The sequence below is a fragment of the Dicentrarchus labrax genome, unplaced genomic scaffold (genome assembly GCF_905237075.1).
Source record: "Dicentrarchus labrax unplaced genomic scaffold, dlabrax2021, whole genome shotgun sequence".
Classification (NCBI taxonomy): Eukaryota; Metazoa; Chordata; class Actinopteri; family Moronidae; genus Dicentrarchus; species Dicentrarchus labrax.
Genome location: NW_026136723.1, coordinates 24,768,169 through 24,794,143, shown reverse-complemented (window position 1 = coordinate 24,794,143; position 25,975 = coordinate 24,768,169). Strand labels below are relative to the sequence as shown.

Here is a 25,975-nt window from a genome sequence, read left to right as displayed (position 1 = left end):
TTCGGAAAAACTACTGGCACGATTTTCATGATACTTGGTGAAAGGGTGTTGCATGGGCCAAGGAAGAACATTACAACATATAATAATTTATTTTATACATTTTGGAGCAGATCTGAATCACAGGTTGGATACACAAATTTCACTTTTTTATAGCTAAATACACTGAATTTTTTGTGCATGTGCAAACCCGTAGTAATGAAAGTGAATGGTGTGCCACCTCAAACATCACTGTAGAAACAAATGCTGCAGGTATGTAAGAAATAATCAATTAGGGATGTGATTTTTTAGGATTAGTCCAGAATTCTGGATTTTCTGACCTTGACAAACTAGTCACAATTAATGAATGGTGTGCAGATCTGTATGACAGGACTATTGGTCTTTGCGGATGTCTCTGAGTGCCTTTCTAGTTTATTATGCACTTCACTTTCTGTCATTGAGAGGGTTTTCCTGAAATAATCCAGTTCAGTTAATGTAAAATCTTACATTATCTAGTTCTGGGGTCATTTTTGAGCTACATCAAATGACAACAGTGAATAGCAAAATGCACATAACCCCCTAAAGTATTTAAGACAAATGTAACAGATACTGTACTAAAACTCGTTCCGTGTCTCAGCCTTCCTCTGGCGTTGCTAAGCCTCATGTGGCCCTACAGTGGAAAATCGACCGATTTTATCTGAAGGTCTTATCAAATCTCCTGTTCTTCGCACCGCTGGAGCCGTAACATGATGAATGGCCAGTGATTTCCTTTACAAGGTCATCCTGACACCTCTAAACATCCGTGTGTGTGTGTCTAGGTGTGTAGTGTAGTGTAGTGTAGTGTAGTGTAGTGTAGTGTAGTTTAGTGTAGTGTAGTGTACAGAGATGGCACTTGTTTGCAGGCCAAATGAAACATCAACATTATGAAAGATAAGGAGAAAGAGACAGAGATGGATGTCTGAGCTGGTTCCATTACTCAGGTGAGTAGCTGGACAGATCTGAAGGACTGTACTAAAAAAAAACAGAAAAAAGATGACTGACACATGAAGCAAAGGCATACATGCCAACTTACTATTACATACTATACTACTATTACAACACAGAGACTCAAACCATGCACTATTTTGCACATATTTATGTATTTTTCTTTACTTGTTTTCTTTTTACACATTGTGTTTGAGCATTGGAGCCTGGGAACAAAAAAATATTTACCAACTTTATCACTGTAAGGGTTCTGCATGCAACAAAAAAGGAACATAATATAAAGTACTTCAACTTTAACTTGTAATGTTATCCCAATGTTATTCATTTTTTGGCGGTATTCATGCCATGTGACATTTTTCCATTATTTTAAACATTTTGCCATTGTGTCAAATTATAGTGTTTTAAGATCATTATCCAACACCATAATTTCAGTATTGTATTTAGTCTACATCTGGAACTAACAAACATATTTCTTGTTAAACCCTGTAACCACGTACGTCACACTGAAGAATAATAGCCGGCACTCACATGATCATAAGCCACCTTAGGTTCAATATCTCTAATGTAAAGATAATGTGGTTTCATACCACAATGACAGCAGACATCTCATCTCTTATTCATGATCTATATTACTCCCGTCTCTATTGCAAAATTATCTTTCACTCCTCATTAGCATTATGCCACTAACCAAGCAGTTATGCGCCTCTGTGACATTCCAGCATGACCTGCAGAACTGAGAGCACAGCTTGATTCGTCAAAGTGTTTCTGCTTTTTTTTTTTAAAAAAGAACAAAATAATTCATCCAGAAGCATAAATGCAAATTAATGATGTCATCATTCAAAGTTGCCAGTTGTTTTATAGGTTTTTTTAAGGTAAGTGTTTTCACTGGTTCAGCTGAGTGTGGTGTTGTGGCACATGTTGCATTGTGAGTCATTCTCCTTCTCGCCCCTTCCTCACCTCCATTCCTCCCTCCCACCATCGTGTTCTGCCTCCCCCACGTTGGGAATTATGCAACACTATGCAGGGCTGTCAGGAGAGAGGAATGAAGGAAAAACTGTGTGTGTGTGTGTGTGTGTGTGTGTGTGTGTGTGTGTGTGTTGTGAGGGATGGATGGAGGAAGAAAATGAGATTAGAGTATATATGAGAGTAAAAGGGAGACGTATCCTCACTTATAAACCTCTCCCTCTGTCTGCCTCCTTCATTCATCATTCCCATCTCTCACACATCCGCCGTTCTTTCACTCGTCTTCCATCAAGGTCGTCGACAAGGACGGTCTAGCCACATTTTCTGGCCTATGATTGGCTGTCACAGTGGAGCAGGGCTTTAAAGAGACAGCAGTGACCCAGACAGCAACCATCTTTGCCACAGCATAGCACAAACTTTTGGAGGTGTGACTATGTTTAACAATTCCTGCCTCACAGATTTTCCCAAAATGCCTTTTTTTCCTCTCCTGAAATATTTATCCTAAGCAGTTAAACTAGCATTTAGAGTTGGCAGTGGGTGCTGGGTTTGTTCGGTTTGGGCCTCTAAAGGGAAAGCAAGGTCAGAGTGACTTCCTGTCCTACACTAGTTATTGATCACTTGTTTTTGCCCACAGTGTATTTATAGATACATAAAGAACACTTTAACATACAACTCTGTGGCCTCACATTGCATATACGGGTGAAATTGTTCCTTAAATATGCTGGTTGGAAGTAGTAGTGTTTTTAAATTCAGTATTTGAGTGCAGAGCAGCTGAAAGAGTGAATTATGGAGATTTCTTTTCGATTTTCAAACCGTGCCAGTGTCTGTGTTAAAGAAGGGATATAAAGGAGGGAAATGCATAATATTAAGCGGCACACTTTGTTTTTAACACAGAGCATCTAAAATTGTGAGGCAGAAAGTATACCTGACAGCTTTTATGGAGATTAATGATCATTTTATTCTGCAGACCAAACACCATGAAAATTAGAAAATCCACTGGGGAAGCACAATATCTGTTTAGAATTGATGAATACTCACTAAAGGAAATGCAGGATCCCCTACAAACAGCCAGAGATAGAAAACAAGCAAAAACATAGACACACATGACATGACATTGAAAAGCTTTAGCACAAAAAATACACCAGTTTAGTTGAAAGAAATGCCTCAGAAATGGTGGATACGATGGAAAGATCTTTTACATACAAAAAAAAAGACTTAAACTCGCAGCGTGTGTGGCATTCCTCTGTAGTGAGTCACATGCATTTATTAGGTTGTTAGCTGATGTAATAGCTAATGATCAAAGACATGTGTGTGGACACTTTTCCAAGTTTTGGGTGTTTTCTTTATCATTTCCCTATGATGTTATGTTCCACACTGCAATAATAATCATTGCATTCACGTTTTACAACAACAGAAGAAAGAATGCAGGAAAAGGTGAATTATGTGATGTACACCATATATATTTTTTTATTTGTCTAAGCTGTTAAACATAATTTTAAAAATCACAACCAGTACTTCCTGTACATATTTGCCTTCCCTCTGACTGGGAAAAACATTCCTGTAGCTACAGCTTGGCCAGTGTTTCTATTATAAGATCAGAGATCTTACAGGAGCAGTAAGTGCACTAAGCGTAGGCCGAGAAGACGGAAGCTGAGCTAGTGGCACGCACACACAGCACACATACACACATACACACATACAAATGTACAAATAGAAACTACTGTATATTAGTGTGAATTATTCATTCAGCGGTACAGCGCCTCCAAAGAATTGTGTACCTAGTGCTCCCTTGGGAGAGGTGTTTTGTAGCTGGATAAAGAGACAAGGAGAAAAGAAAGAGAGATAATTACAAAAATCTGAAATACTACCTGTATACAGTTTGGTACTGTGGTTAATTATTTGTCGTCAGGTTTTGAGTTTAAATTGAGAAAAATCCAAAGTTTAAATCCGATGGTGATCAAACTGGAAAAAATTACATTTCATGAAGAGAGAAAGATAGAGAAGAAAAAAATAAACTATTCAAAGTCCCTTTCTCTCCGAGGACTGCTGCTAGAGAGGAGGGGTGGATGCAGGAAGGGAGAAGAAAGTGAAGAGATAGATCAAACAGCTGGGAGGCAGATACGGTACAAGAGAGGAAAAGAAAAAAGGCAGACAGGAATGACTGTGTGTTTTACTTCAGTGGAAAGAAGGAGGACACTGAAGTAGGACACAGTCATAGTCAAATGTCTCTGAGATGTTTGCTCATAAATTATCCTCCATATTGACTCTGTTTTAATGTCCAAACAACTTGTTGGACATGTTATGTTTTAATCAACTGTAGTAGCTTCTAGTTGTTACTAAACATGTATAATTAGTTTCTTTGTGTCTATAGTCTATATAACCAGGTTAACAGCGTGGCTCTGGGGATGGCTGTCTGCTGACCACTTTGGTCCAGACTGAAGTTCCTCATTTGTACAGACATATGGTTCCCAGACGATGAAGCGTACTGGCTTTGGTGATCCCCAGCAGGTTGACAGTTGTGGTTTGGAGTGAAATATCTTGACGAATGTTGAATGGATGAACTATGAAACTGGTTCCCGGATATTCATGGTCCCTAAAGGATACATTCTAATTACTTTGGTGATCCCCTGTCCTTTCCTGTAGCACCACCATGAGGTAGACATTTGTTTTTTACTGAAGAATCCCTACATTTATTGGGTGGGTTGGAATGAAAATTGGTACAGACATTCCCCCCCAAGAGGAGGAACTGTAATAACTTTGTTCCCCTGATTTTCAATTTGGCACCATCATCAGGTCAAAATGTTAATTCGTTCAGTACTTTGGCAACAGTTCAGTGCTAATTAGCAGATCTTAGCATTCTCACGTGCATATCTTCAGGATAATAATAAAGGATTCTTAATTTGGTTTTAGTTTAATTCTGGTGATCATAATCACATTGTACTCTAATTTATGCTCTACCTTTACAATTACATCACTGACTGTAATAATTACATAAGAGTTGACAGGCAGTCACTAGCTTAAAGCACTTTAGTATCTGATATTTGTGTGTTTGTCTCTGTGTTATAACAAGCGTAAGGGAACCAGAAGGGCCCCTTATTCATACAAGGCAAGAGACTTTTGCAACATTCAACAGAGGATCTAGGTAAGCAGGTGTGTGTGTGTGTATGTGTGCGTGTGTGTTTGTGTTCCTGCTGCCAGTATCTTGTATGTCTGGCGGTGGAATCATTACACCTGGACCGTGCAAACACCTGTCGTATGCATGACTATGTGTCTGCTCATTTACCTCTCAGGTGTTTGTTTGTGTATGTGTGTGTCCGTGTTCATACCTGCAGGATGTGTCTGTGCTCGGTGATGTAGAGATATTGTTCATTTGAGCGCACGTGGCATCCTGCCCGTTTGCAGGTACTCACAAACACACATACACACAGTATTTCTGTTTCTTACCTGTTTAAGCTGTACACTACAGGAAGTATAATAAAGACCAAATTACCATGTTTTTATTATTTATGTTTTATCAGAAATTATTCATGTTTTTAGGTTTTTTGAGCAATTTTAAAAGGGTGGTTCCATGTTTCATCATCACTCGATATATGGTTCTTTTTTGGCCCCATTTTCAGAACAATTTGAACATTTGAGTGTGAATCTTTGAAGTTATCAGCAGGTGGGTTGAAGAGCTTGTTTAAGGGTTTTGCTTTCCTCTGGAGAACTAACTTCGTATCAAAAAATATTTAACTAAATCTACTGACCAGTGATCCAACACGAATGCCATGAGACCTTTAAGTAGGACATTCGCACTGGGGCATTTACAGTCTGTGAGCCAAAGGTTAGCGCTTGTGACCTGAATCCTCAGTCATACTGGGAAAGTCTTGGCAAGGGAAATATGCGAGTAACACCCTCCACTGCATCAGTGAATACCACAGAGATCCCCTGTGTAAGGCACTTAACCCCACAGCTGCTCCAGTAAAGCTGCTAAGAGGACTGTGATTGTATTAGGAAGCCCCCAGATCTGAATGTTTATAGATGAACTTGAAACAGTAACATGTTGCTGTGAAAGAGCCTGGATATGGCATAACTGTAAATCATATTGACAACATAGTGATATCAGAATTTGTAATAAGAATGCATACATCAGTTCTTGTTGTGCGTCTATATTTGGCAGCACAAAATTTCTGCACTTCAGGTTTAGGTATTAAGCAAATTTTAGCATGGTGACATGAAACACTAAGATGGTGATGGTGAATGAACATTATTGCTTAAAAGAGAACTCCAACAATTTAGCATTGTACTATAACAGTGATGGACTGTTAACTGGTGCAGTAGAACCAGAGATAGCATCTTTTTTATTCCACGCATTCTGCTTCCTTGACAAAACCTGCAGACTACATTACCCACAATGCAGCTGGACTGTTGACAGTTCAGTCGCAAATTTGGGTGCGTTATGTTATTAACGGCTAATAGCCACTAGCCTCAAGAGGAGTTGAGGAGTGGGCTACAGAGGTCTGGTAAGCTCACATCTTTCAAACTGCACACACCACTCTAACCAGTCTTCTGCCTCAACTATTGCTGACTCAAGTGACATCACTTGAGGTAATTTAGCACTAGCACATTTCTCACAACTCCCTCTGGAGCCACAACAGGCTTTATGCAGCTTTTTACACATGTACAGTAGTACTCCACAAGACCTGTAAACAGACTCTGATGATGTGTGAAAATCTGTCATTCCCCTTTAACATCAGCATATTCGTATTATCATTGTGAGCTTTTAGTCCAAATTACAGACTCACAGAGCCACTAGCATGGCTCATTCTTTTTCAGGCTTCAGTTGTAAAAATACACAATCCTGAGGAAAAATCTGGAAAAGCTGAAGGAAAAATCTATCATCAAACTGTGATTCAAGTATGATTTATCTGCTGCTTTTATGAGGAAATCCTTTTAGAACTTATATATAGTTTGATCAGTTGTGTTTGTGTGTGTGTGTGTGTGTGTGTGTGTGTGTGTGTGTGTGTGTGTGTGTGTGTGTGTGTGTGTGTGTGTGTGTGTGTGTGTGTGTGTGTGTGTGTGTGTGTGTGTGGGTGGGTGGGTGCGTGTGAGTGCATGTGGGTGCGTGTGTGTGTGCGTGATGTGTCTTTCAATGATAGTGGCTGTGTCCCGCTGTGTGACAGACTGGACACTCTGATAGAAAAATCAATCCTCAGACCGTCTATGATTACAAATGAAATGCAGCTCCCATTTGTCTCTAATAGGAACAATGACAAAGCATTTCTCCATCACAAGATCTTTTCACATCCATTAATCTGATCTCATTCGGTTGCAGATAATTAAACCGTAATCAGCATCAGCAAGGTTCTACATAAAGGACAAAATGACATACTTTTACTTTATTTTCATAAGTGTTCTTACATCTGCTCTCATTTTTCTCCATCCATTCATCCCGTTTCCAATTTCCTCATTTGTGTTTTGTGTCAGCTAGATGATTAGGGAGCCACGGTTACCTGACAGTTGTCGCTATGGTGACCAGGTCACTGAAATGTTTTTGTTCGGCTCTTTTCTCTCTCCCCTCTATCTCTGCTTTTCTCTCCAACCTTGAAATACACTGTTATAATACACTTAGTTGTTTCAACCTTTATGAAAGGATGTATTGAGATATTCAGCAGCAATCTGCTTAAAAGAAGGTGGAAAGGTGGATGGTGGTGTGCAATGAACAACATTGGTATTGTGTTTTTTTGAGGAAAAATACTGTGTAATTTGTTTTCAAAAGTAGAAAACCTTTCAACCTGGAGATTGCCCAGTTGTAGTTGCTTTGCTGCAAGAATTATTGAATGAGAGAAGCCAACCTGTCATCTATTGTCCTATCTTTCTCATGCAGGTTATCTGAAGTTTGACACTGGAAATCAGAGCCTAAACAAGTTTTCATACTGGACCTAAACACAAAAATGGCCATTTATCAGTGTAGTCCAAACTGGTTTACAGTATGTTTTTTAATCTGCTGTGACTGCAGACGATGTGTGATTAGGTTCAGGCAACCAAAACTAAATGGTTATGGTAATGAAAGATTACTATCATGACTTAAGAAAATCATTTTTTGTTCAAAAACAAAATCAACTTCCACACAGTTATATGGTCTTCAATTGTGGTTGATGTACCCTGTTTTCAAAAACCCAATAATGTGGTTTACGGACGCCTTTTTTTAAACTAGCTCCAAGTTAATCAGTTGTGATATATGCTGATATTTTTTTAAATGTTGGCTCCCTTTATTATACAGCTGTGGAGTGATTTATACATGCCTTCACATTAGCAACACAGTATTGTAAATATAAGACAGAAGGACCCTACAGAGTCAGAGTTACTGACCTGAAAGTCAAGATATACAATTAGCGTTGACTTTCTAAGTTAGGAGCAATGATAAGGCTATATGAAAAGTTCACAGACCAAAAATCTATATTTTGCTCTGAACCACAAATGTCAACCTGCTGGTGGTGCTAGAGGAAAGTCAGTAAGCTTCATCCCTTGGGGCAGGGGTAGGCTACCTGCAGCTCCAGTTCTTTGGCCCCTCTCCAGCGGCTACCTGTGGCTTTGACAAAAAATTATATGGGAAAGATAATGGTTATTTTTAAAATATTTTTATTCATCATTGTTGGAGGCCTTAAGTGATCCAATTGTAAAAATGTGCAGCCATTTCATACCAAATTATAAAATCATCCTGACCTGGTGCTTTTCCTCTATATTTTGCCAAACCCTTTAACAGCAGTGGCTACTTGAGTCAACCTAGATAGGCTATGGATTCAAAATCCCCAAAAATAAAAGACAGAGAAGATTTGTTTGATTTCACCACCAACGCAGCTGGCTAACTGGTATGCTTGATTTGGCCAAAGCAGACCACTGAACAATGCTTCATATCTTGTCCTTTACTGAGAACTACAATTGGCTTAACAACTTAATAAAACACAATTAAGTACCTAAATGCTTCCTCGCATTTATTTTGTCACAGTGGCACAAAATCTTCTTTTCCTCTCTGCAAACACTGAAGATCAAAAGCAAATAAAACGGTTTCCCTGCAGCTTCCATTTTATTTACGCAGCTAATCTTCAGAAATACAAATTTCCCAGGAGGAGTTGCGGGCATCATGTAGCATTAAACTAACCACAGATTTTTAAGGGTAACATGATAGATAGATAGATAGATAGATAGATAGATAGATAGATAGATAGATAGATAGATAGATAGATAGATAGATAGATAGATAGATAGATAGATAGATAGATAGATAGATAGATAGATTCCCGCAATTTCCACTTGCACTATGATGTATCTTTTTGTTTCCTGGTTAGCTTTATTCTATGTCCATGCACAAATGGCCAATGTAGCTGCCACATTACACTTCATTTTCTCATTGTCGCATTTTTCTTGCCCCAAAAAAAACAAAAAAACTTGATGCTGGAGGGATGACATAGCAGTGCAAAAACCAGGCCACACTTCAATTAGGATCGAGAGGAGTATTGATCCCATCTGCACACAGTGGCTGCCTCCAAGCACAAGCACACACACACACACACACACACACATTCATACACACACACACACACAATGGCATGCGCTCGTACAGACGAGCCTGCACACAGTCTCACAGGAATTCACAGACAAACATTTGCATAGCAACACACATAGTGACTATCAGACACTTACACACACACACACACACTCACTTAAACACTGTCTCATTTGCTCATGTGTTATGCAATATAGTAAGCTTTCCCCTTCGTTCATTTGCTCACTGTTCGTTGTTGATTTCACCTAATTTTATTTCATCACCTCATTTGGGATGGGTGAGTGCCGTGTGTGTGTATAAGGCAGCTGCACAATATTCATAGCTGTCTGCTCCATTCGAAGGCTCTAAAAACAGCAGTATAATTGTCTAATCTTGCAGAGCAGGTGGCGCATACAGAAATAAAGCATGTGAAGCCGTGGCTTTTCTCTGACCGAACATGAACATCACATTGTTTCCATGTGATTTCTGTTTTCAGTTTATGCAGCTTGTACTGTGCACCTTGGCCAGGGCTTTCAATCCCACATAAACACTGTGTAAGCCATCTTTATTCTAGTGAAGGAATGGGTTTAGGCTCAATTTATTGTCTTTTGTGCCTCACTCTTTCTATTCCTCCTTTCTTTTTCATATTTTCTCTGTGATTATTTCCCTGTTCTCTAATCTCCTCTTCAGCCCGGGTCTTTTACTCTCTCACTGGCTGCAAGGATCTTGAAACAATCCCATGTTTTGTGTGCCGCATTGCTGCTCACATCAGTTTAACAGATAATGCCATAAGGGTGCAGGCTTTATCCTGCATTTGGAGGAATCGTATGCAGAAGTTTTTTCCCCTTTTACCATTGTTGATGCCGATGTGCAACAGAAAATATGCAGTCAGAACTGCTGCTGCTGACCAAATACAAAAATACAAATACAAATACAAAAAGTGCTAAATTTCATCTCATTAAAAAGATATAAAAGTGTACAATTGTACTGCTTCATATAGACAAAGTAACTGGCATAATGGGATCTTCCAAGCACAGGTAAGCTATGTCTGCCTCATATGCGTGCCTGTTTTTGGCACATTTTGTGACTGATTTAGGTCATAAGAAGTCCAGGACTCCGAACTCCTCAGGGGCCCCAACCCCAGATGGCCCCAGGTTCACTTTTTGGGTTAAGTGCCAATTTGATGGGGAATTTACAACATCAAAAGTACAACATCAACAAAGGCAGGTCCTGCATCCTTTGGTCATTTTGAGGGTGTGACTTAAGGGAACCCGTCTCAAAATAGCTTTATTATTTTAGTTTATTCTTAAATAAAGTTGTCTTTCATAAAATTACTACAAACTAACCGAAACTACTGTACATATTGTTCCAGCATAGGAGCACTGGTTGCACTGGACTCAATGGGAACTTGGGAGCAACAGGATACACATTGCACATTGGACGGAGCCCCAGGGCCTCCTAACTGATTAATTCAGCCATATTTATGCGTTAGAATACAAATCAGTTTATCAAATCCATTTCACATTAAATAGTTTCCCTCTATGACCACATGGGAATTTTATTTAATACCCTTATTTTAAAACAGTATGCATAACCTGAGAGTATATTTAAGCTTCACTGATCAACACAATATAATTTCTATCACATGAACGCAGCCAATAGCCTCTCAGAACATTTACCTCATTGGTTCTCGTTTCACTCGCGTAGTGACCGCCAGGGAACCCTGAGTGCTGCGTCAGGCTGACCACAGCCGCGGAGGGAGACGGCATCCGAAGAAGAAGCCTGCTCTCCGGGTCTACTTTCCACCGGCATCACTTGGGAGAAGGTTGGTGAAGTATCACCAACGGCTGCGTATCATTTTTACATTTTATGTCGTAAAAAAAAATAATCCCTTTTGATTTTCATCTGAACGGGGTGCAGCTTTTACCGAGGTGTTTGATGAAACTGTACCTTGTCAGGTTACCGTATGCCCGCTCCTCTTAAAAAAAAAAAAAATATATATATATATATATATTTTATGATATTATGTTAGCTAGTTATTTTTTGTGAGTAGAGCAACAGCTATCAACTGAAGGGAGACATTTTTTTTTTCTTCTCATTATCAGACGAGAAAGTGTTTCCTGCCCCGTCTCTCTCTCTCCCCCGCCCCCTGCCTCAAAGCCAGCTATTGTGATTGAATCAAACCTAAAAGCGATTCATCCTCTGAGGAGACCCGACTGACTGCGCCAAAATGGGGGTAAGAGCTCTTTTATTCACTTCAGCTAAACTAACACGTTATAAAATGTCGGTGCTGTTAAAAGTTAGCCGTTAACGGGCAGCCAGTGTGTCCGTTAATGAACGGGTTCACGTTGTATGGAGCCACAGGCGTGATGTTAAAATGACATTGGTGTCGGTGTGTGTGTGTGTGAGTGTGTGACTAGTCCTAACTACCTGTTAACGTGATGTGACAAACTGCTAAAATTATGCTAAATTAATACATGAATTACCATCGTCTGTTAAGGGGCGTCGCTGCTCTCTGCAAGTCGTTAAATATTATTATCACACCGATTATTAATGCGATACATATTATGACAGCCACTGGTGTTTGTTTGACTGAACTCGTGTGTGTGTGTGTGTGTGTGTGTGTGTGTGTGTGTGTGTGTTTTCTGAGGAATAAGCGCCACATTTGGGTCCAGACTCCGGTGTAGGGTCTATTTCAGTGTGTGTGTGTGTGTGTGTGTGTGTGTAGCCTTTTTACAGCTCCCAGACAAACAAACAAATATGTCACTGTTGCTATCACACACACACACACACACACACACACACACACACACCCCTCTCTCCGAATGAACACCACATTAAAGGCGATCATCCAAAAGCAGTGAGCCTCCACAAGCTGCAATTCAAATGTACAATTTTAAGCACCCATGCGAGATAATGAACATTTGGTTGGTCCCTGATCTTTCAAGGCTTTTTCTTTTGGCACTGTAACGCAAAAGTAATGTAACGGGCCCGGGTGTGTGCAGACAAACGTCAATTGTTTTACCTACAAATACGCGTTGAATTGGGGTTTAACAAGCAGTTTGGCATGGAGTTGCGGAAAGATGTGCTGCTTCATTCACCGCTTCCCCCAAAAAAAAAAAAGATTACACCGACCGAACATCTGACACCAGACCGCTGCAGACGCTTGAGGACATTCACAGCTCTTAAGTGTCCGATTAGTGGGACTGCATAATGACACCGACGAGTCCAGTTAGAAATTAAATGTTTGTGAATAAAATGCAGGTGAAACGCGCAATTACGCACGGGGAATATGTAACGCACTGGTGGTGAAAACCGCAGCCCTGACTGCGGAACATCATACCATTTGCTCCAAACCTGAATGCAGTAACTCTTAATAATCGAGTACATGTCGTTGCCTTGTTGCTCCTAATGAAAGAGAGCTACTAGAAAGTCGTGAATTTATAATATCATTTGTAATGTTGAGGCTGCAAAGTGGAAGAGTCCAGATCCACAGAGGGTGTGTGGGGGCTGGGACTCAAAACCATGAAGGCTTTGAATCCTTTTCTCTTCATCTTCTTTTCTCTACCAACCATTTGGTGCATATTAATTCAAACATTACATAATGCCACAGTGCTTCGTGTTGCTGTCACTGCCAGTGCTGGGCTCGGTGAGGGTGTAGAGGCAGCTAAGGTCTGGGTACCAAATGGGCACAGACAGTTGCGTCAAAATGGTTCCTCAGCATTGGTCATTCCTCGTTCCCCTGCACTCCCCAAACTCCCTACTCCTATAGATGTTAAGGGATGGGTCCCAAAGGAAGGTGCTCTCCACAAGTAGACAGAGCGAGCACCTCCACCGTCTCGTTTTACCCATCTACTCATCTGTCAGGTCATGGAGGACATCCAGTTCCACCCACTAAATTTAGACTCCATGATGTCATTCCTACTGAATTATCACTGTTACACGCCGGTAGTATTATTATAGGGCATTATCCAGTGTAAGCACAGTGAGGTATTACAACCTTATATTGCTTTACTGAATGTTGTATCTTCACTTAGAGGATTCACGTCACAAGAACAATGTATCGTTACACAAAAGTAGTTATCGTGACAGACCTACACATGAGAATGCATTAAGATAACGTTTAAATTCATGCATGCAGGCACAAAGCAGGCGCTTCCATAGTAATCTTGTTGCTATGTGATTCCAGTGATGGGGCTGACTTCATGAGTTGAAGCTGGGCTTTAGAGACTGGAATAAAGGCATACTAATCTTGTGGTTTCTCAGTCAAGTTATTCACAGCTACATAGCTTCCTGACACGTACTGTAGTTTGAATTTACTGCAATGCACAGTTCATTATACGTTTGTAATTGTAGTGAGTTACACCATATATTGTTATATAATTGTTCCAGTCTGTCAATATTTGATCAGTACTGACTCTCAGCCTCCTGTCTCTTACTAGTTCACGTTATAGTATCACATTTTGTTGCGGTATGTGAAGCCTGTAAAACGATGCGAACGTGTACTGTAAGATAACTGTAGCTCCGTTTCCTCAGCGTTCATTGTGTCGTGGTCCATCGCTGCTAATGAAGCATGATGGGCAGTGGTTTCTCCTCTGCTCCACTTCCGGGCTCGGGGGTTTGGGATGAGAGAGCGTTCAGGCCGAGTTGTAGAAATGGTGCCGCTTTGTCACGGTTTGTGATGCCGTCCATTAGATCGCCGGAGGGGGAAACCACGCACAACTCTGACTACTGCGCCAAAGACATGAGGAGAGTGGTGTGTGTTTGTAAAAGGGGGGGAGATGGAAACTCCCATGTTCAGGCTATGATTTGCCTGGTGAAATTGGCATTTGTGAGGGTGGAGGGAGACCAGAGGGAGGTTCAGTTGACAAGGCAACTGGGGCCATTTGATCCGAGCCAATCGATTGATAGGGGCCGCTGATAGAGACAGTAATCGGCTTGGTGGGTGAGAGGATGGAAGGCAGAGATGAAACAAAGGTCAGCCACTCTAAGCCTCACAGAGAGCTCCTATTTAGAGGAGAACTGACCGCGATCGTGCAAATTGACACCCAATGGTGGGAAGTAGAGAGAGAGAGAGAGGGAGAGACAGAAAAAGAAGGCCTTTGTGGTGAGTCACCTTGAGAAGGGTGGATACAGGAAAAGATGGAGGAGTGGTGGAATGCAGGAGGAGATGCTGGGATGCTCATGTGCAGTGACGACACAGAGGAAGGAACAATGGTGGAGCTTGATGAGAAAAATGGAGAGATGAACACTGAGATACAGGCAGAGAGAAGAGGATACGCAAGGGTGAATGCATCTGCTGATATCCCATAATGCACTAGGGGCGGAAGCTTCAGGAGGAGAGCCAATCACTGTGGAGGATGGATGGTGTGTGGTGTGGCTCTCTTAGGGACTACACCTACTGTCATTCACAGTGTTTAACCCATACATAATGAAGCTGATGCTTCATATAGTAGTTCTCAACATTGTATTAGTTTCTCCATTTCAGTCCTGATAGTAATTGTTGTTGGACAGTTAAACCAGTTGTTGGTCTCGGCTGTGGTAAATTAATGAGCACCAGTGTGTAATGCACATTTAATTTGCAGTTCATGTAATGATGATAGTTCTTAGCTGTTTCATTACAGGCTGGTTGTAAAAGCTGAAGTGAACATACAGATACAATTATTCTAAACGCAGATAAAAACAGCCAGATTCATTGTGATGTCCAGACTGGTACACTGTTGAACTACAGGAAAGTCTTTACTGATTGGAGGGTTAATCATTTATTGCTAAACTGTAAACCTTCTCCTAGACCCCACTGACTTTACAAATCGATGAGAGACCAGAAGACTCAAGTTTATGCACATCATTTTAATTAAAAATCAAAAAAAGCAGAATCACTGGGGGCCTTAAGTAAATGGTGACCTCATTAACCTGTGTTAATAAATGAGGAGCTTTGGAAAATTGTAAGGCAGTTTTCAAGCACAAAGGTGTAATTATTGGCTGTCACAATATCGACTTACTGTTTATAGAGCTGGGTAGTGTTTAGAAATGTTTCGATAGCTGTGCCAATACCTTGACAATATACCATTAAAGCATCTAGTCGGCCTTATCGTTTACGTTCAGTCTCTAAGAAACACCGTGTTTGCCATCGGCTTTGGATCATTCATCTTCACGGCAGTGAGGGGGGGAAGCACTGGGGCTTTCATCCCGGTGGACGTTTTGGTGAACGGACACACCGACGAGCAGATACAGGCTACCTGCATTGGCTAGCTAGCCCGTCTCTGGGTGTGAACAGTGTTTTTCCTGCATGTCTCTACAATGTGTAACGTTAGACTAATGCAGGGCGATTTACTGGATGAACCGGTATGTCCGTTTTAATTTCCCGTATAATATGAATCTATACCGCCATACTATAAAAGCATAGCTGGAACAACTGCTGTGACTCATTTGTTTCTTGTTTGTGCAATAGAACATTTGAAGAAATTTATCTTTGGATATTAGCAAGTATCGAGTGTTTTATGTCAGTTTAGCGTTTATACAACTATTTAAAATAATGTTTAGAAAGAAGCAATAATGTTTAAGTTGTTGGCATATCCTTTTTACTTTTAGGGCCTGAGCAGCAACTTCTGTTATCACATTTTTGGCAGCCTAAACATTACCAACAAACGACTTATGAAATACGGCACACATGTCAGCGGTGGCGAAGATGTACGTGGCAAAAGGGCTTGACAGTGTCGCCTGGACAACCGCGCCTGCAGCACATGCATGATGTCCTCGATGATACTAAAAGCCTCTTGGAGCCATAACAGTAAGTTGGCCATTTTAAATTAAGTCATTTTTGGCGATTTATCTTTATTGTACCTTAACAAACTCCCCCTGAGGAATTAAATGGATCGACTTCAGATTTGGTCAGTGCAATCTAAAGGCCTTTGCGATGAAAGGTTACCAAAAGCTTGAGAATATTTGGTCATACCGCCCAGCACTGCGTTGGACACACTGCTGCATGCTTATTGGTGCACTGCCGCTGATGAGATTTACTTTGTTACCGAATGACAAGACAGTTTTCAATGTTTTATAAGCGTGTACTTGCATTATAATGCTTATCATTACATCAGTGGCATAAAATGGTCTTCATAATACCGTTTATCGCAGTTTTTCCGGGGACAATGTATCGTTACACAAAAGTAGTTATCGTGACAGACCTACACATGAGAATGCATTAAGATAACATTTAAATTCATGCATGCAGGCACAAAGCAGGCGCTTCCATAGTAATCTTGTTGCTATGTGATTCCAGTGATGGGGCTGACTTCATGAGTTGAAGCTGGGCTTTAGAGACTGGAATAAAGGCATACTAATCTTGTGGTTTCTCAGTCAAGTTATTCACAGCTACATAGCTTCCTGACACGTACTGTAGTTTGAATTTACTGCAATGCACACTTCATTATACGTTTGTAATTGTAGTGAGTTACACCATATATTGTTATATAATTGCTCCAGTCTGTCAATATTTGATCAGTACTGACTCTCAGCCTCCTGTCTCTTACTTGTTTCCATCTGTGTGTGAGTGTGTGAATTGATTCTGTTTTCTATGTAGTGCATTGTGCACTGTGAGGTCACTTTGACGTCACTTCCTGTTTGCAGGGTGACTGAGGTGCACTGAAGGGTAACTAGTAGTTTTCCAGGCCTCATGCAACCCTACCATCCAGAACTGACAGGGAGGATGAGAGAGTGAGAATACACTGCAACAGTTGCTCTATACACATCACAGCAGTATTACATAACACACCTTCACATTAAGTACATCATTAAAACATTCCAATACCCCCTCCGTTCCCCTCCCCCACAGTTGGCTTCAATTATTTAGATGGACCCAGTGGATTGGATGTTGCTAGGAAACCTCACATCTCCTATCTATCAACCCACTGGAAGTAGACGCCGTCAATCTGATTCTGTCAACAACTGCCATTTTCTATCGCACTCTGAGACACTGCACTGCAGGAAGTGACACACTGTTAAATGGTGGGGAACTGCACAAAATCTGTGGTCTGTTTTTTGTATTCTGACAGCCATCTAAGCCTCTACTGTTCCAATACTGAGGCAAGTTGATCAAACTGATGTAGTATTTCACTGTGGCTTTTAACAGCATTTGTCTGTGAATACACATTTGCTAAGTTACAACACAGCTTCATCATCACACACTCTGTATCATGAATGTGGCTCAGACTGTCCTCTTGATTAAACCTTGGTGCAGATGAGTAGATCAGAGTAAAAGAGAGCAGAGAAGCAGATGGGCAGCCTGGAGGGAGGAGAATGTAAACAAAGTGGGAGGGTGAAGGGAGGGATAGATGATGGAGGACCCCTCTAACTGTGTGTGTGTGTGTGTGTGTGTGTGTGTGTTTGTGTGTGTGTGTGTGTGTGCGCGCGCTACTCAGTCCATCAGTATTTTCTAGGTCGGTCAGTCCACTGATCTGTGTGATAATCTATTTCTTTATGTGTGTGGTTGTGATGAGCCACTGTGGCACCACCAGAGCTACTAGAGCCAGAGCTCCTGGAGGCAACAGACAGTAGCAAGACCTTTCATTCAAAGAATCTGAGCCAAAAATGAGACATTTTGGTCACTGGAGCATCATCAGATTTAGTTGAAAAGTAGGCTAAATACCACACGCTAAACATGGCTAAATACCAGATGATTCAGTGCCAGCTGGTGGATATTTCACCAGGGTCTTATGGTATAGAGTCGCTGTTAGAGTGTACATTTGCTTGGTTGGGAATAATCATATAGGCAGACAGGAGCACTTCAAACAGGCAACGATACAGCAATCACACAGTTTTTGTGTAAAATGACAGATGACGTAATCAACTTAATTAAAATTATGGAAATTAATTTAAAAATCTATATCTTATCGATACTTATCTTCATAATTGATTACCCTTTTTCTCATTATAGTTAATTGTAAGGCACTTTCCCATAATAACGGATATGATTACTATAACGCTCACTTTGAAATGAGAAAATCTGTTTCCTTATCTACACTTTTTAGTTCATATCAGCTTTATGAATTATCGTGGTTCATTTTGAAACCTTTCATGTATTTATCAATATCCATACTAGCATGCACAGATCAAAATGTCCCTGTTTGAGATCTGAGATTTGACCAGTGATTGCAGCAGATTAAAAAATGGCTTATCCAGCCTTTCTCAGACCTGTGGTACTCTGCGCTGCAGGCCAGCCTGGGTACAGAATACCAGCAGATAGAGCATACTACAAATGTTCAGCGTGTACAATCTGCCTTGGAGCTCAGCACAGAACATCTGGATGCTCCTGAAACTCCTCAGGTTTTTCAGCCTGTAATTAGACAGAGAACAGGCTTTGGGCCCTATCTTGCCGATCTGAATCGCAAATATCAAACGCAAAACGCAAGTAGCTTTGTGGGCGGATCTCGGGCGCTGGTGCTATTATGCCGGCGGGATAAATGACTCTTGCGCCCGGTGCAAATCTAAAATGGGTTGGTCTGAAGTAGCTACATTAGTCATAGGTGTGGTTTGGGCGTAACGTGCAATAAACCAATCAGAGCGTCATCTCACATTCCCTTTAAAAGCAGGCGCGCTTGTTCCGTGGCGGATTGCTATTATAACGGCGGATTTGCCAGGCGCACGCCAGGAGCGGTTCACAGCCGAGGAGACCGACGTTCTCGTCAGGGCCGTAAAATACCGAGAAGTGTCATTATTGACATGAAATAAATGTAGCACAGCCATACAATAAATCAAAACAATGTAACAATGAACACGCCTCCTCTTTTCGCTGAACCGCCCCCCGGAGCGCAAATTCATTCCCTAATTTAAGGACGTGCGTCGGTGGAGGGAAAATTCCAATGTGCGTCGAGTGCAAAATAGGAATTATACAAGCGCCAGTGTACAAAGTCAATTGCGCTGAGTGCAAGATAGAGCCCTAAATGTGTGAATGTGACCTGTCCCCTGTGGGCTGTAAAAAAATGTTATTCAATGGAGCCCAGGAGATTTTTCTTCAGTGCATTTTGGGCCAGAAAACCAAACAACCATAGATTGCATTTTCAAACAAATGTTGTGCCAGTCTTGCTGTCAGTTTCCCAAGCAAATCTAACTGTAATAATACAAATTGGGTGTTTATTGCATTTGCCAGTGTGCAGATGTATTAGGCTTCTTTCTTCCTGTGACTTCATACATCTTAAGATCCTGCAGCACTGAAGGGTCTGTGTTTACTTGCTCAAGAAGTTGGCCTTGTCGCCTCTGCTGTCATCATCCTGAATGGATGTATGCACACATGAGCATAAGGGAAGAGGAGAGGAGGAACTGAAGTAGCAAATGCTTCAAAAATAAAAGCTCCTCATGTCAGAGCAGCGACACTGCATGAACATCTGCAAGATGGATCATTTTCAATAGTCTCTGGTGTTTTATTTTTGCGTTTACCTCATTTTGATAAAATAACATTGTGGCAGTGAGAGCAGAGGTTCTTGTCAGTGATTACTCTGAGGTCCTTATTCGTAGAATCTTTCAAATTATAGCACACTTTTTTATGGCACATAAATATGACCATTGAGTTTATGGCTTATGATCCTGATTCATTAAGTTAAAGTCAGACACTTGTTACGCCCCTGTCTAGGGGGAAGGAGCGCCACATAAATGTGTGATGAAAAATGAACCAATAATTCTACCCCGATTCCCAAACGAACAACTAACACAGTGTTAACAATCAAGTGATGTGATTTATTTACAAACAGGTGAAACAAAGTGCAACAAAGACTAAACAACAAACTTCAGGGTGAACCAAGGCCAAAACAACAAACAAAACAGGGCTAACTTCCTTAAACAAAAATCCTTACTAATCCCTATGCAATATAAATAAAATACAGTTACTAAACCTAACTCCCTATCCTAATGAAAAACAGGAGAAAAGTAGTACAAAGAAAATGGCAGCTCACCCTTACGATACTCACTAAACACGATCATACAAAAACACTATCTACTAAGATCGTAACAATTCACTCTATCGCAAAAACACACACTCTACAACCGAGGACAGAAGGATGCTGCTGCTGAAGGTTCTGTCGGAGAGCTTCGGTGTGGTGCGGCGTTTTGAATCCCCGGCGGATGTTGCGGCTCCCTGGGAGAACCAACCAGCAGGCGACACTCCACCAGCCGAGCCCACGGCATGGACCAGTCAGCGCTGACCTACGGGTTGCCGTCAAAGATCTACAATCGACAGGCTGCACACTCCTGCAGAGGAACAGGGACAAAAACACCAACACACACCACAGACGAACCCAATACCATGACATAATACTAATAATACGGCCAGGGCCGTAACAACACTAAAGGAACTTGTTTTGAATCGGATACAAAACACATGTACTAAAAATGCCACCATTTTCATGCTTAGTCACACAGTGATCTAGTCAAGTGGTTGTGTTGTGGTTGTTCCCCCGGGATAAAATAGTGAAACCAAAGGATACAAATACTTTATACACTTGAAACAGTGATTAATAAAAGGACATTTATGAAATTATTATACAAGAGATAAACTAACTCTTCTCACTAAGGGAACAGTTGAAGATGGTAAGAGGAAGAAGAGAAGTAAAAGTAATAATGTGTGACTTATTGTAATCTGATAATGTTCCTTGACTGGGTCATTGCCTTTGTGTTGATTCAAACACATTCAAAATGATTAAGTGCATTTATGCCAAAGAAATGCAGAAGACAATACAGCATTGTAAGTAAGTGAGTGAGTAAGGATGAATGAGAGACTGGGATTGAAAAGATGGGAGAGAGAAAGAGAGAGTGATGGAGGAGGATTATTACTGTTCAGTGGGTTAATCTGTCGTAGTATAGTAAACAACTGTAATCTGACGGCCTGCTGGACGTGACTGCCCGGGGGAACACTGTGCCTCCTGACAGATGGCAACACACACACACACACACACACACACACACACACACACACACACACACACACACACACACAAACATACAGTTGCTGCAGATTCACAGGTACACACAAACAAAGGCAAGCATGGAAAAAGATGCTCACGTTTGCAGTCAAGCAGAAAATAAACACATGTGCACAACTGCACTTAAGTATCAGTGAAGAACACTAAAAAGTAAACATACAGCATGCATATTGACGTTGTACATACACTACACTGTATACAGTAAATGCACATATGTAAACACTGTGCAACAAAAATACCAATATGGATTTTTCAAGCTGCAGCTTTTTAAGGCTGCCAATATCAAACTTCTTGTGCCAATGTTATTTTTATGTTTGTGCCGTTCAGTTGTGGCACGTAGTCTACAAGTGAACACTGCTGCCTCCCTACTGTTGCATAAAATCTTTTTTATTTATTTTCTATGACATTAAAGTTAGCAATCAATGACACACTTAAAATCGGATGTCCATCAAATGATATCGTTCATTTCAAATGGCTAAGATTTAGTACAAGGTTTACACAGCCAGCAAAATGTGCAGCTTTCAGCAAAATGACAAAATACAGAGTATGCTATAGTACATTCTCCTGGGACTGAAGTGTGCTACGTATGTGTTTTGTAACTGTCACTTAATCACACTGCCGAAAAGCAATCTTTCAAAAACTCTATACACTTGACCATCAATAAGAGTTTCCACAGAGAACATTATATATTTTTCACAAAAGGCCATAACCAGGACATACCTACCTGTCCAGAAAGGCACATTGGTCAGCACATTGTTGTTGTGGGTAGTACCACTAGTTCTGGCACGAATTGCCATCAGTGTGAGCTAAACAATCATTATGCCAAAATATCGGACTAGTCCTGGTTAATTTGGTATTGTGACAGCTCACATGTTAAGGCTATAAAACAGCATTTAGACCATCATGGAAATTTATAACAGTTTACTAGAATTTAGTCTGATGTAATTCTGAAACGTTTATAGTTTTCTAGGGCAGAGGTAGAAAAGTACAAGATTGCCTGCGTTTAAATTAAGGACATAACAGAAAAAAATCAATGAATATAGTGAACAAAGAACACAACATAATTGACCAGAATGCCTGCTGTTGGAGGCCTCATATTTGATATCAAATTAGTCTGTCCTTATAACGGTACATAAATAATGCATTCATGAGAAAAAATGCACTACATACATAAATAATTATTAATTAATAATTAATAATTATAAATAACTATTTCACATGTGCACACACTAAAGTTAAACACCAATGCACAGAGAGATGTATAGCGATAAGAGGATGTAAAACATGTGTTTGGTTGGCTTTCAATAAGTCATCATCCTGCTAGCTTTTCATCCAGTGAGGAAAAAAAACAGTAAACAGCATAAAACAGCCATCAAATCAGTGTGAAACCTCTCAGATTAGACTCATCCACATAAGAGCTCTCCCAAAATAAGTGCGCTCTCCCCTCTCTCATCATGCACGGTTACACAGAATATGAATCTAACAGAAACAGTACAGGCTCTCACATTTGTATTAGGGTTGGAGGGAAGTGATGAGCAAATGTCAAAGTCAAAATATATTCCTGGTTCAAAGTAGTCACACATTTCCGCTGCACGCCATGAAAATACTCCTCGGAAATGTCAGCTGAGTTTAGGCTCAAAGTGAAATTTAAATTAATTTCATAAGGTTAAGCAGGCTATTAAAACTCAGAAATGTAGTGAGTTACATTTCCTCTAGCAATAGATTTATTAAATTACCCATGCGTCACCTTATTCCATTATTTCCTAAACCCAATTAGTATGTAATAAATCGTCTTCATGTGTCTTTGTTTCTAAAAACACATCCATTTGTGACCATCAGTGGTTAAGTGGCTGAATTAGTATTGAACCATACAGCATTTCATTTCCTTTCATAGTGGAAACAGCTGCTGTAACTCTTCAACTGGCAGAAGTATTGTTGTCGGGGCAAGCAATGTAGCTATATTGAGACGGAAGCCCTATTAACTGTGTACCCGTTTACTAACGGTTATAACTTTATAACACAACTAATAAAAACTAACTCTCTTGAACAGGTCAACACCATGGCACACAACAATTGGTTTCTTTCTTTTGCAAACATTTAGTTACTTAAAGTACTTTATGTCAGTTTATAGTGTTTGTACAACAATTGTAAAATCATATTTGGAAAAGGAAGCAATGTTAAAGTTTTTGGACTATAATTTTTTGCTATTAAGTTCTGATTTTAGTACGCTGCAGTTGGCACAATAACAGTTGTTTCCATTATGCAAATAATTTATGCATTTCTGATTCCTTCATATATTATATCATTTTGTTGGGGCCAAGAAAACGTTTTAGTAATCAAAGCCTTCAGCATACACATGATCACATTAAAATGTTTTTATATGTACTTCTGATTATCTGACTATATATTTAAAGGCCTAGTCATGAAAAAATGTTTTAAAGGAACTATGTGATATACTGAAATACAAACCTTTGATCACACCACCCAGCACTCGGCTGAACCATTTAGATCATCATATTCTCCGACTGGGCTACGATTGATTGAACTAAACGAAGGGAGGTATAGTATAGTTGTAAAGTATTCACACTGGACAGAAAAAAGTACATTTTTCTTCAGCAGCCTTATGTTCTAAATCCCTCTCTCACAGCAGACATTTTGACTTTTCATAGTAAGAAAAACACAAAAAACACATGCAGAGGGTTTATTAGTTCAACAGTTCTATCTGTAGCATGAAATTAGGCATACTTCGACAGACAGGGAGTTTAATAATTCCCATTGATGGGTAAAAGAATAGAAATGGGTAAGCTCAAAGAAATTAAGTGTAAGTCATGAAATTTTACATTCTGGCCTTAGTGGGAACCTCAGTGAAAAATGATCAGTCTTTGATATAAACCTGTGTGACAAATATTAAAATCAGAACACCTTCCTTCCGCAATGCAGTGGTGAGCCGAGTGGCTGGCTGACATTTTAGTGCTTTACTAGAAACCTTCAGCATGTTCATCCTGGAAGGTGCATGCTGGGTTTTGAGAAAAAACGAATCCCCCAGGAGCATATGAGCAAGGGGCTTACACACAAAGCATTATTTTTAGGCTACTAGGTTTGTTGGAGCAAAGTAGCTATATCCTTATAATGCTGATGCAGGGAATACTCACTTACCAACATTAAGACTTTTCAAGGATTAGTCAAGTCACTAATAGAAATGTATTTATTCTAACATTTATAAGCTTTATTACCTTTATTTATGTTTAGTTGCTTTCCTGCTGCCATATCTCAGTAGTCCAAATACACAGTTTCCTGTATGTTTTGGACTGAAGTTGCCAAAAGCCTCTGTTCATTTTTAATTTCACTCTTTCATGTCAACAATTACAAGTATGTAATGTTTCCCCCAGGATGTTATTCTTGACAGGACCTGGCATTTAGACAATCTTAGAACACTGAAACTAATAATAATAGTAATGACATTATAATTAAATAAAACAAAGCTGCAGGTTTTGCCCGACGTCCATTATTCAACAAGCAGATGTAATATGTCTATATGTAATACACACACTTAAACACACTTTCATAAATTGACAGAAATGGCTCCAACACCCACACACACTAATGTAGGGTATTGGCGATTCTGAATATTCCATGATGCCCTTCATTTTCCCTGGATCTCACTCTCTCCTGACCTCCTCTCAGACACAGCAACAGCATCTGTATTCTGAAGGGCAGTAGAGGTGTGAATTGCAGTTTAAGTGGAGCTCTTGAGACAGGCCTGTGCTCTAATGATGCCAGATCTAATCAGGAAGTGTCAAGTTCCCCTTCTCACACCAGGGGATTACATCTAAGTTTGGATCTCAATCTAGATGTTTTAACTTGGTCTTAAAATGGTAATCCTAAGTGAAAGTGTATTTGGTGTTCATGATACACCTACAAGTGGGACAGTCAAGGCTTTCTTTGCTTTGACTTTATTGCCTTTTCTTTCGGGTGGTGATTCCATTTTATAAAGGGTGAAGTTTTGATTGTGTTGTTGAAGAATTGTGTGTAGTAATTTGCTGCGGACGTCTTCTTGTGTGGCCGTGAGAACAAGGATTAGGGTGTCGACTGTTCAAAAGTTAAATAATAAAAGTGTAATAAAGTCATTTGACGGTATGTCTTTGTGTGTTACAGTATGGACGGTCGGACAGCTACCGCGTGGCCACCACGCAGGACAAGGATGAGAAGGAGTCACCCAAAAAGAAGGGAGGCAAGGATCTGGACGACCTCAAGAAGGAAGTTCCCATAGTAAGTACACAGTTTCCTACTTCCTGCGACCTCGCTGTAATATGTCATATGATTTTGGTTGCTTCTTTTCACCTACTACCAGGTTGGTGGCACACAAGCAACCCAAAATCTCATTCAAAATCAAAGCATAAGTAGTGAGGCATAACAAAAGCCTTGAAGTCCCAGCTGCGTGGTGAGGAGTTCATAGATAGCGTATCCTGGCCTCACTCCAGCATTCAAAGAGCTACGATCCAACTGTAATCTAATCTCCCTGTTTTAAAAGGAGATAATAGAGACGTAGTATTCCCTT

General features: G+C 40.3%; 1 protein-coding gene across 2 annotated transcripts in view; it reads left to right on the top strand.

Moving 5' to 3' along the window:
* Window positions 1-11,193: 11,193 nt before the first annotated feature.
* The window catches only part of atp1a3a (ATPase Na+/K+ transporting subunit alpha 3a), a 29,652-nt gene continuing 14,870 nt past the window's right edge, over window positions 11,194-25,975 (top strand). Inside the window, exons 1-3 of one of the 2 annotated variants that reach the window (XM_051390303.1) lie at window positions 11,194-11,273; window positions 11,554-11,684; window positions 25,573-25,686. In XM_051390303.1, the coding sequence (XP_051246263.1) occupies window positions 11,679-11,684; window positions 25,573-25,686 (120 nt within the window). In that variant the 5' untranslated portion in view covers window positions 11,194-11,273; window positions 11,554-11,678. Of the gene's footprint in view, window positions 11,407-11,553; window positions 11,685-25,572; window positions 25,687-25,975 lie in introns of both variants that reach the window. The other variant, XM_051390302.1, reaches the window with a different exon arrangement.